This window comes from Eubalaena glacialis, chromosome 2 (assembly GCF_028564815.1).
Source record: "Eubalaena glacialis isolate mEubGla1 chromosome 2, mEubGla1.1.hap2.+ XY, whole genome shotgun sequence".
Classification (NCBI taxonomy): Eukaryota; Metazoa; Chordata; class Mammalia; order Artiodactyla; family Balaenidae; genus Eubalaena; species Eubalaena glacialis.
In genome coordinates, this window is record NC_083717.1 from 173,434,408 (window position 1) to 173,447,837 (window position 13,430).

The 13,430-nt window shown below is 37.9% G+C and overlaps 1 protein-coding gene across 1 annotated transcript in view; it reads right to left on the reverse strand.

The window, feature by feature from the left end:
• CEP128 (centrosomal protein 128) overlaps positions 1–13,430 on the reverse strand; it is a 440,326-nt gene that overhangs the window by 421,756 nt on the left and 5,140 nt on the right. The window contains exon 2 of the mRNA XM_061182773.1: positions 708–869. Within this exon, the coding sequence (XP_061038756.1) occupies positions 708–854 (147 nt within the window). The 5' untranslated portion in view covers positions 855–869. The remainder of the gene's footprint in view (positions 1–707; positions 870–13,430) is intronic.

Sequence of the window (13,430 nt, forward strand, 5' to 3'; positions counted from 1 at the left end):
AATATGAACAACTTCTCTAAAGGCAAATGTCCACAAGAAGATAAACTATGGTAATAATTCCTATTGGTTTCACTCCCACAGTATTTTATTTGAAAATACTGCCTTATCCCAAAACATTTCCACAACCTATCATATATTTCAAATATCTTTACTGACTGTGTTAGGCAGAATAATGCCCCCAAAGATGTCCAAGTCCTAATCCCTCGAACCTATGTATTTGTTTCCTTATATGGCAAAAGGGATTTTGCAGCTATGATTAAGTTAAGGACATTGAGATGAGGGAGATTATCCTGGATTACTGGGTGGACTCAATCACAAGCATCCTTAAAAGTGGAAGAGGGAAGCAGAAGAGTAGTCAGAGTGATATGATGTAAGAAGTACTCAACCCACCCTTCCTGGCTTTGAAGAGGAAGGAAGGGGCTACAAAACATGGAATGTGGGCAGCCTCTAGAAGCTGGAAAAGGAACAGATATTCCCCTAGGGCCTCCAAAAAGGAATACAGCCCTACTGACATCCTGCTTTTAGTCCAATGAAACCAGGGTCAGATTCTGACCTACAGAACTGTAAGAAAATAAATTTCTGGGTTTTTTAGACATTAGTTTTGTGCAAATTTTTTACCGTGGCATAAAAAACTAATACACTGACCGAAACCATTTCTTAGCTCAACCTAGTTACAATCTATTACATGCAACCATTGCTAAACTAACCTGTAAAGTACTTGTTATAGTGTTGACCTTCTCAGTGACATCCACAGTAGGACGATTTCGAGTTTCCCTGTGTATTGAACTGGCAGCCCATCGACCCAATCGGTCACGAGAGCGCAAGTGGTCTGAATCGTTGGAGGATCCTGCCATTGAGGTGCAAAATTCCTTAAAAATAAATCCAGGTCAAGGTCAATCAAATAGTAAAGAGCACAGAAATAAGAGATTAATTTAACTATTTACTTTTTGATCTTTTTAAGTATTTATTACATTAGCCCTTTGCCATATCATAATTTCTAACACATAGCTTGAAAACACAAGTCACTTCCACGTGTAATTCTCCCTCCTTTGTTTTTTCTGGTTTATGAGCAATTCCTCAGACATTTACAACTCGAAATAATAATCACTTAGTTTTGTGCAATGCTCCTAAATTTTATAAGCTCTTTCACATACAGTACCTCACATAACTCTACCAACAACACTGTAAGGTATATGAGACACATAGATTGGTATCTCTACAATGAAGGAAAAAAAAAAAAAAAAAAACCACAGATATTCTCTAAGGCTAGAACCTGCAGGTCTCAATATTAGTCTGATGTCCATTCTTTTGTCTTTAATTTATTTATTTTATATTTTTGGCTGCATTGGGTCTTTGTTGCTGCGCACAGGCTTTCTCTAGTTGCAGCGAGCGGGACCTACTCTTTGTTGCGGTGTGCAGGCTTCTCATTGCGGTGGCTTCTCTTGTTGCAGAGCATGGGCTCTAGGTGCACAGGCTTCAGTAGCTGTGGCACACAGGCTCAGTGGTTGTGGCTCGCAGGCTCTAGAGCACAGGCTCAGTAGTTGTGGAGCGCGAGCTTAGCTGCTCCGTGGCATGTGGGATCTTCCCCGACCAGGGCTCGAACCCATGTCCCCTTCATAGGCAGGTGGATTCTTAACCACTGCACCGCCAGGGAAGCCCTAGTCTGATGTCCATTCTACTAAGCTATGAGAACATGTGTATCTTTAAACAAAAATACAACACACACAGAATGACCTAAAATAAAAGAATTCCATTCACTGTACAGTGAACACTCTCATACACCTTAATTTAAAATATAGTAGAATTAAACAAATGCAGTAACAGAGGTACAAACTCTACAATAACAAGTGTGTGAGAAGATGGAATCTTCAACATCTCCACCAAAATAGAAAGCCAAACATCCTGAATATAATCTCATCAGTAGAAAAGTCTCTAAATATGCTTTCCTCCCATCCTTACCTCGATTTTGAATCTAATGCAAAAGAAAATTATTTCACGCAAGACGATCTCAAAAGTTTCAGAATACCTTTTATAGAAATTGAAGAAATGAAATATATTTATAACAAAGAAGCATCAGAGAAAATTCAATTATCAAAAGTGAAAGTTTGAGTATTCCAATAATTTCATTTTCTGCTTAATAGAAGGTTAACATAATCTTTATTTTAACATTAATTGTTATCATCTTCCTAAAATCTATATGGCCAGTTTTCTGGCCTTTTAAATACAGTATGATGAAACCTCTCTTTAATAATCAAGAATATTCTGAAATTTTTGGATCTTTATTCTGAATGCATCTGGGAAGTACATGACCATACATCTAAAGCCAAGATAAAGGGAATTTGCTAAATATGTGTAGATTCTCGAGCATTTAATGAAAGTAGTCATGTTTTTAAAATAGTAAATAAAATAAAACTAAATAAAAAGATAAGCAAGGAAGCTTGCTGTGAGTTTAGCTTTTTCAAAGTGAAATACAGTCTGTCCTTGTAGCACCAGGAAAAGAATCAACGGAACATCCAACTTCTTCGAACTGGCTGAGACAGGGCTAGCAAACACCTGTCACACTCAAGCCTCTCCTCTGCCCAGGCCTCTCAACTGCCTTCCTCACCTCTCTTCTCTGGTTCTCGCCCCCTTCCCCTGTCTAGAAGTACAAAGGTACAGTGTCCACGATGTAGCTCTCTAACGTCAGAAAACATGAACGAGAAACAGGCCTGAAGCAATTGTTTGGCTACAATTTTGCAGGATCACAACTGTTTAAATCCAAAAGAATAAACTTTAGAAGAAATCTTAAATGTAAAGTTCACCTTTATACTTGGGAAATCACGTGTGCGTGTGTGTGTGTGTCTTTGCACGCCTGTGCGCACTTATGTGAGCACACCCATACATCTATGTATGCCACATGACCTAAAATCATTTGCTCTATGCAAATGTACTTTCCAACACTTTCCATTAGTGAAAACAGGAAAAATCAACATTTTCTGAGAGCCTGCTACAATGCTAAGTACTATATAGATGCTCACACAGACAATCCAACTTAATTCTCATAATAACTTATTAAAATGGGCAGTTAACCCCTAATCTATCGAGGATGCTGAGGGGGAGCTGTTAAGTAACAAGCCCAACACCATATAATGATTTTAAGTAGCAGACCAAGGATGCAGACCCAGGATTCAGCCAGGCTTCTCCACCTTCAGTATTCTCTTCATTCTACTTTGCTCTGCTGTCCCCTAAACACTACTTACGAACAATCTTAACAGTTAGTAAAAATCATTAAAGGCAGCAGCAGGCCATGGCTCACATGTGTCTACAGCCTCTTCAACCCCCTCTCATTTCATTTAAGCATAAAAATATCAAAATGAGGGAGACTGGGAATCAAGTAGCAATATGAAATCTGTATTAGGCACCAGGAAAAAAACTAAGTGACATATCTATGCTGCATATAATAAAGAGCCTTGAAAACAAATCAAACCATTGGCCTCAGAGTAAAGGGGTTTTTATTTCCTGGTCCTTCTACTTCTTGTATAATGGAAAATAATAATTATGCCTGGATCTGTCAAAATTTTGTATCTAAAAGTATAATGAGTTTCATTTTAATAAGTCAAAATTCTGGAAACTAAATTGGAGTTAGGATACCACCACGCAGAATAAAAAGGTAACACTGAAAACCAGATGTTAACTATAATGGCTACTGGTGAGAGCAGGAAACAAGATAACCATCTATGAGACAACCTGATTTTTTTGAGTACCAAACTTTTAATAATAAACAGTTATCTACACACAACTTCAATGGATATAAATGGTGTGTCAGACTCATCTAATGAGCAGACAGTCTGAGTTTCAATTTGACTACAAACAGTGATAACTGAAAATTTTATGGTTATTTTTTAAAATTTGGGAAAATATTTAAAATATAAAACAGTACAGAGACTAATATAACAAGCATGCATGTATCTACTACCTAGAATGTTATTATTATTCTTTTTTATTTCTGTCTTCTTTATTCTATTTCTATCACCTTATTTCCCTATTATTTTAAATAATATATTCTTAATATTATTTCCCATTCTGACACGTGTGCTTCTAATATTTTTAATAAAATATTTAGAACACTATAAATAAAGTCTTAGTACCCTCGCACACTACCCTTCACCCAGTACTACTCCTGCCCCACCTCCCCTGGGATAACTACCAGAATGATTTTGTGTTTAACTTTCCACACCACACTTTTATACTTTTACCGCAGGTATATGTACCTTGCAGTCTTTCTTAATGGAAAACACATTATAATCAGTTGATAAATATTAACAAGTAAAGACATGGGATATGTGAATTTAAAACAGAAAATCTTAGCAGCATTACACAAAATTAACAACAGCATTAACTAAATTATTTGTAATTGTCACATTAAAAAAAACAAACCTCTCACCCCTATTAAGGATTACATACTTTTAATAAGAAAAAAATCACACTTTCCAGCATGAATTTCACTAATTCACACACAAAGTCTTCAACTTTTAATTTCAATTACTTTGAGCAATAAAAGATGTTCAAACTCCTGCATCTGATGGAACTCCTGTAGAAATATCAAGATTTTAAGGTGAGACATATCTGAGAATTTTGCATGGTTTTTTTTTAATAGCTTATGAAACATTCACTTTTATAGCATATGAAAGGACTTCAATTATGTGTCATAAGGGTGGAAGGACTTTAAAGACATTAAATAATCTGATTATAATAAAAAATAGAAATTAGATTAGTATTTCATTGTTGGTAAAAACTTAGCACTTTCTAAAACTATTACTGACAATTCAAAAGGTCAAACAGGCCTCTCATAGGTAACAGAGAGAGCACCTGACCCTAAATGTCACAAAGCAGAAGGCAGATATGGTGGCAGAGGTCCAATCTTAACAAAAGATGCCAGTCAGCCAACACCTCCACTCCCCAGACATGGAGTTGATGGAGGAAAAGAGAAACAAATGAGAAAGGAGTGACCACTAGAGTTGGCCCATGAAGAGAGTTCCCAAGAGCCCCTTAAGATAACTAAGAAGAGAAGCACAAAACAGTAAGCGCCAATTATACACTCTTCACTGACCATTAAGAATGTACTATTTTATACTACAAGTAAAAAATTAGTTTTAAAAAAGTACTGTTTATCCTAATATCAGTGGCATTAATGAAAATAAGATTTTCAGGCCTCTGAAAATCTTCCCCCCAGTGAAATCATACCCAAAGTATTAGATTCATTCCATGTTGATAAAAGCATACTGAGCAGTCACATAAAAAAAAAATATGCATGGCCATGCAAAACTGTTCTATCTAATAACCTAAGAAATATAAATTATCAGTGAGATGCTTTTCTAGCCCATTAACTTGTTTTCCTTTAAATAATTATGTCTATGTTAGCCAGGTTGTAGGGGAAGGAACACTCCTGTCCTCTCCTACTGGATATGTGTAAGTTGATATAAATTGTCTGTTATCTCAGCAGTTTGTACATTTAACCTACCAACTACACTTCCAAAATTTCCCCTAACAAAATCATCTGAAATACATATAGAAATTTATATATAAGGATATTTACTGAGAAGTGATAATACAGGGAAAATAAAAACAACTTATATTTCAAATTATAAGAGAATGGTTAAAACACAGTACATACAGGTAATAGAACAGTACACAGACATTAAAACCCTGTTCCTGGAGACATTAAACAGCAATGCAAGGGATAAAAGTATGAATCCCAATTTTGTAATAAACATTATATGATGTCTGTATGTGAATACAGATTACCCATATACCAATTTAGAGGAGCAGGAAAGGACGATGACAAAAGGGGAAGAAAATAAAAGTATATATATTTACCATGTAGAGTTTACAGCCGATTTCTATTTTTTAAACATTCCTATCCTTCCTGAATTTTCTACAATGATTGAATAATCAGAAAGAAAAATATAATATATAGTTAAAAGAAAGAAAAACAAATATAAAGATCCCCTTCAGAGACAGCAGATTAATAACAAGTTGACAACCTGGAAAATGTGTTTAAATAAAAGCTATACATACAGAACCCCCTTTTTCCTAGCAGCTGTTTCCTTTTCCTTCCTGGCAACTTACCTGACCATTCTTCCTAGTCCCCTAACATCTATCTAGGTAGGGTCGTGTCACCAGTTCTCACCAACTGATGAGCTAAAGAATTAGGATTTCAATGCCAATCTCTAATGTTTCATACTGAAGAGTACTGGCTGGCCAAAGAAACCATTTATCATGAGTTTGTGAGCTAAAAGAATGATTTTTTAAAAATTATGTATGATTCTTTCTTTGCAATTTTGTTGAACGACAGTCATTAGATTCAAAAAATGATTCTCTTAAACATCCTAAATACTGGAATGAACTTAAAAATTGAAAGACTATGTGAAAATATATTAATGTGTACTGGCATGGCTTATGCAATCAAATTCTGCTTTGGAAAACAAATTTAAAGTGGTTCATGAATGATATTTAATCACTACTACAATTTGAATTCCAAAGAAGAATTACTAAGACTAGTAGAAAAACACCTAGTATGCTCAAGAAAAATCTTCATCATTATTTTTAAAGAGTTAAAATAAAAAAGTTCAGTTGGATTAGAAATTCATTCTTATTACCATAAGAAATTTCAGCATGATGTTTGTTGACAAAAGAGAAGAAAGAATTGCTAAATTTGAAGAACGATTAAAGAACTCTTAAAGAACAATTTAAAGAAACTGAATCACCTAAATCCTGGTTAAATGTGAGAAAGACATTTCCTTTAACTGGAGAAAAAGCAGTAAATACTCTCTGCAGCTTACTACCACCTACTGGTACAACAAAATTTACCATTGATGGGAAAGCAGTACTATTTACGCTGTCTGCTTTTCAGGTGTTGAGCTTCTTCCAAGACTCTGGAGAGGACTAAGATGGGTGACCTTGGGCGAAAGTCTCCAGAGACTTAGAGAAAGCTCTGGGTCTGAAAACAGATGGTACAATTCTTAGAATAGTTTATTTAGCTGCTCCCAACACATCAGTATTTAAAGGCATAAATATTGTTGTTTCTGCCTTAATGAACTTTATAACGAAGACATACCGCCACCAGAGCAAGTAATAAACCCTTCATCAATTCTCTCCCACTGAGGATCTATCCATCAAAAACAAATGCCCATATGCAAACCTGAACACTGCAAGAGAGGAAAACTGCATTCAGCCCTGTAATTTCAACCCTTTAATAAGAGGACTTGCAGTGAGTCTTTACAAACTCAAGTCCGCCTCTTTTTTTATTTGACCTAAAGAGCTATCAGATTGTCTTCATTATAATGATGCACATTTGTATGTATGAGAGCTGTAATTTATTGATTCTCAAGCCTCTTTTCCTCAGAGCCAGTTTAAAACAATTAGGATTTGCAATCTGTTCCATAAAAGATAAGCAACCAGCATCAGGGGTGATGTTTCACAAAGGCTGACTAGTGCATGTTAAGTAGGTGATTGCCTCTGTGGCCTCCAAGTGCCTCAAACGTCCCTGTCCAAGGCAGCTGTCCTCAGAGAACATATTCAAGGTAATGATGCTGATATTTAAAGGAGGTCAGGGGAGCCAGGGAGTGTACTTTAAGCTTAATCACTAACCAAGTTCAAAATTTTTAATACATTTCTCACTGTTTCAATAGCTGTAGGATATGTGATTGCCTCATCCTTCAAGAGAAAAAGTTAACAAACCAGCAGAGGTTACCACGTACAAACAATTATCACCTGCATCTGTCTTCTTTATGTCAGTCCTCCTCTGTAACTTAATCTCCTCAAACCCTTTTGGTAAATTCATATAAGATCAAAGTTAGACTGGAAGAATCAATATTGTCAAAATGACTATCCTACCCAACGCAATCTACAGATTCAATACAATCCCTATCAAATTACCAATGGCATTTTTCACAGAACTAGAACAAAAAATTTTTTAATTTATATGGAGACACAAAAGACCCCGAATAACCAAAGTTATCCTGAGAAAGAAAAATGGAGCTGGAGGAATCCGACTCCCTGGCTTCAGACAATACTATAAAGCTACAGTAATCAAAACAGTATGGTACCGGCACAAAAACAGAAATACAAATCAATGGAACAGGACAGAAAGTCCAGAAATAAACTCACGCACCAATGGTCAATTAATCTACAACAAAGGAGGCAAGAATATACAATGGAGGAAAGACAGTCTCTTCAATAAGTGGTGCTGGGAAAACTAGACAGCTACACATAAAAGAATGAAATTAGAACATTCTCTAACACCATACAAAAAAATAAACTCAAAATGGATCAAAGACCTAAATGTAAGGCTGGACACTATAAAACTCTTAGAGGAAAACATAGGCAGAACACTCTTTGACATAAATCACAGCAATATCTTTTTTGATCCACATCCTAGAGCAGGGGCCCCCAACCCCCGGACAGTCCATGGCCTGTTAGGAACCAGGCCACAGAGCAGGAGGTGAGCGTCGGGCGAGTGAGCGAAGCTTCATCTGTATTTTCGGCCACTCCCCATTGCTCACATTACCGCCTGAGCTCCACCTCCTGTCAGATCAGCAGCAGCATCAGATTCTCATAGGAGCGTGAACCCTACTGTGAACTGCGCATGTGAGGGATCTAGATTGCACGCTCCTTACGAAAATCTAATGCCTGATGATCTGAGGTGGACCTGAGGCAGTGATGTTAGCACTGGGGAACGGCTGCAAATACAGATTATCGTTAGCAGAGAGGTTTGACTGCATGGAGACCATAACAAATCAATTGCTTGCAGACTCATATCAAAACCCTATCAGTGGGGGCTTCCCTGGTGGCGCAGTGGTTGAGAATCTGCCTGCCAATGCAGGGGACACGGGTTCGAGCCCTGGTTTGGGAAGATTACACATGCCGCAGAGCAACTAGGCCCATGAGCCACAACTACTGAGCCTGCGTGTCTGGAGCCTGTGCTCCGCAACAAGAGAGGCCGCGATAGTGAGAGGCCCGCGCACCGCGATGAAGAGTGGCCCCCGCTTGCCACTAGAGAAAGCCCTCGCACAGAAACGAAGACCCAACACAGCCAAAAAATAAATTAATTTAAAAAAATAATAATAATAACAAATGTTCAAGTACAATTGGTGTCTTTAAAAAAAAAAAAAAAACCCTATCAGTGAGTGGCAAGTGAAAACAAGCTCAGGGCTCCCACTGATTCTGCATTATGGTGAGTTGTATAATTATTTCATTATATATTACAATGTAATAATAATAGAAATAAAGTGCAAATTAATGTAATGCGCTTGAATCATCCCGAAACCATCCCCCCCTGCCCTGGTCCATAGAAAAATTGTCTTCCATGAAACCGGTCCCTGGTGCCAAAAAGGTTGGGACCGCTGTCCTAGGGTAATGAAAATAAAAACAAAAATAAACAAATGGGGTCTAATTAAACGTAAAAGCATCTACACAGCAAAAGAAAGCATAAACAAAATGAAAAGACAACCCACAGAATAGGAGAAAATATTTGCAAACAAAGAGACCAACAAGGGATTAATCTCCAAAATATACAAATGTCTCATGCAGCTCTATGTCAAAAAAACAAACAACCCAATTAAAAAATGGGCAGAAGATCTAAATAGACATTTCTCCAAAGAAGACATACAGAGGGCCAAAAAACACACAAAAAGATGCTCAACATCACTAATTATCAGAGAAATGCAAATCAAAACGACAATTAGGTATCACCTCACACGGGTCAGGATGGCTATCATCAAAAAGCCTAGAAACAACAAATGCTGGAGACGGTGTGGAGAAAAGGGGACCCTCTTGCACTGTTGGTGGGAATGTAAATTGGCACAACCACTATGGAGAACAGTATGGAGGTTCCTTAAAAAACTAAAAATAGAACTACCTATGATCAAGCAATCCCATTCCTGCGCATATCCAGAGAAAACCATAATCTGAAAGGATACATGCATCCCAATGTTCACTGGAGCACTATTTACAAAAGCCAAGACATGGAAGCAACCGAAATGTCCATCACCAGAGGAATGGATAAAGAAGATGTGGTACATATATACAATGGAATATTACTCGGCCATAAAGAAGAATGAAATAATGCCATTTTCAGCAATGTGGATGGACCTAGAAATTATCATACTAGGTGAGGTAAGTCAGACAGAGAAAGACAAATATATGATATCACTCATATGTGGCATCAAATTTTTTTAAAAAAGATACAAATGACCTTATTTACAAAACAGAAACAGACTTGCAAATATCGAAAACAAACTTATGGCTACCAAAGGGGAAACGTGGCAGGGAGGGATAAATCAGGAGCTTGGGATGAACACACACACACACACACAACTATATATAAGACAGATAACCAACAAGGACCTACTGTATAGCACAGGAAACTTGACTCAATATTCTGTGATAACCTATATGAGAATCTAAAAAAGAATGAATATATGTATATGTATAACTGGCTCACTTTGCTGTACACCGGAAACTAACACAACATTGTAAATCAACTATACTCCAGTAAAACTAAAATTGAAAAAAAAAATATTTAAGAGTAACTGGGTTTGGGAGAGCTTTTTTAGAGAAAAGTGGTCAGGACAGGGGTCTCTTAATCAGAGAACTTAATGATGAGAAGGAACCAGTCACACGGACATCTGGGGGGAACCGAATTCTAGACAGGCGGAAGAGCAAATGCAGAGCACGTGAAGTAGGAAGGAGTTTGGCAGGTTTGAGAAACAGCAAAAGGCAGGAGCACAGAGAGCAAGGAGTAAGGTGGCAGGGGATGAAGTATGAGAAGCAGGCTAGGGACAGCGCATGGAGAGCTTCAAGCCTGAGAGAAGTGTAGATTTTGTTCCAGTCCTCATGTAAGTTCCATGAGGGGAGGCATTTACTCTACGTATTCACTGTTGACACCACAAGGCCCAGAACTCTAACACAGCTGGCACTCGGAGGAGATCCGCTGGAATGAGAGTGAATCAAGAACACCAAACCTCAAGTCATCACCTGCCCACAACCCAAGGCCAGCTCCATGTGGTGGGGACATTTTCCAAGGTGACAGAGTGGTTGAGACCTCACGCCAAATCTTTAGCTTAAGACTGCCTGGGCTACTCAATGGCATCTATTACCACCTATATGAGGACGCATAAGAGAGAGCTAATTATAATGTGTCTTGCCCTGCTCCTGAATAATTAAATGTTTTATTGTGATGTTACAATTTGAATTTATTACCTTTTGTTGGGGAATAAAATTAAACATAATGAGGACTGTTAGTCTCCTCACAAAAAAAGATCCAAGTCAACTGTCCAGTCCAGTATCTAGTTCTCAGTTAAGTCAGGAGATAATATAAGCCACAGGAACAGAATCAAAGAGGTACAACAGATTCGTGCATTCGTCATTTACTGAATCGTCACTACATCAGAAATGAAAGATGAAAGTAAGTAAGTCACAGTCCGTGATGGGAGAGAAAGACTTGTAAAAGTTCTACATACGGTGAACTAAGTCATATGACAAAATGCCCGGGGAGTCAGGTTAGGATCTCTCCACCCATCTGGAAGGATGAGAAGAAGTTTGACAGATGGATGAGACAAAGAAACGAGATTCAGTTAAAAATCATCTGTCTCAGAGGAACTAGAGAAGAGACAAATAAGCAGAGCTCTCCCATCCTTCCACCAGGGCATGGATTTAAAACTGTCTCCGGATATTCCTAAATATCCCCTGGGGCAGGGATGGGGTGGGTAAGTAAAATCATTCCCAGTTGAGACCTTCTGATTTACAGAATTAAATATATATGTATACTAACATACATATACTAATATTCCAAATACACTAGATTTGATTTTTTATTGTATGTTCCACTTATTCCTGTTGTTGCCATCCATTTCCTCTCTTCCTCTCTCCTCCTTCCTCCCTCCCTCCCTCCCTTCCTCTATCTCTCTCACACACACATACCTCTATTCCATGGATGATGCCAGGAGGACTCAGCCCCCAGGCTCCATTTTGCTCCCCTTGCTGGAGTTAAGAGGGCAGAGTCACATGGACCAGGACCCATCAAGCAGGGGGCAGGGGCATTTCTGGAAAAGGCTATGTGGCATACAAAATGACTGTTTACTCAGACATGGAGATAAAACTAGTAGCTGCTTGATTATATATCTGCCAGGTGTTAAAAAATTAGTGCAGTTTTAAAAGAAAATAAAGTTACTTAACAACTCTTTCCCTGTCTCACAGATACTTTAGACTCTTACACCTACACATACTTCTAAAATAAATGAGGCAGTTTAAAAAATTAAATTAAAACATGTCAAGATAAAAAACAATAAACAAAAACCCAAGAGAAAAAAAAAAAAAAGAAAACAGAGAGAAATGGATGCTAACAAACAGAAGATGGATTTCGTACTTGTAGTTAAGCCCTAGAACTGTACTCTCTCTATTTGCTGACAGATAAAAAATAAATACAAACTACACTATTCCCAAAACAGCAGACAATAATGCAGCCCTCTAGGGGTGCAGGCAACCCCCAATAATTGTCCAAACTGTTCCAGATTGGCCAAGAGATCAGCCTGGGCAAAGACAGAGCTAGGATCCCCGAGTTTCTAACACCATTCTGTTTAAATTAGAGGATGAAAGGTGGAGAACTATAGACCAAATCCAGCCAACCAATATGTATTTTAAAATAACACTCATTGTGTTACCTTAAAACCTTAATTTGAAAACAAAGAGACTTCACATAAAAAAATCTAATTTCCAGTTTCTCTTGAAAAATCCAAAGATATGGCAACACTGGGGATGAATTTTCCCATGGCAACACAGACATAAATAGAGGCTGCCCTGGAGTTAGTCATGTACCTTCCTCTTGCCCTTTGCCCTTTGCAGTCCCCACTGGGCCTGCTTCAGCAGTGTGTTACCCAATTAGCAGTTGAGTTTGCAACCCTATTTTGGATAAAGAACCAAGACAAAGGAAGTTTATCAGCCTCATTCTCCAGTTAAAAATGAGCAATTCAACTGTGAAGAATTAATCAAGGTTAAATGCTCGAAAGATAACACTTTCCTCTACAGACCAGAAGGGAAATTGAGTAATACAGCTTCGATATTAGCCATGCCTATACACTGTAAAACCAGAACGAGATACAAGCATTGAGCATGAGGACTTGATTTTCAGCAAACTACTTAGGATGTTTTCGCACTATTGTATATAGAAGAAATTAAATGCAGAACACAGTGTTGTACCTTGCATAATTTGGCTCCAATTCTTCACCCCTCCCAAGATGCACTGCCCTCCTACCATAGGTAGAGTTACCCCCTGTCTCTGAGCTCAGCTATTTGACCTACTTTGGCCAATTGGATTTTCGCGGACATGGCACAAGGAGATGCTTGAAATGGGATTATGCACTGGAACCTACTCCCCCACAACTCTTCCATCA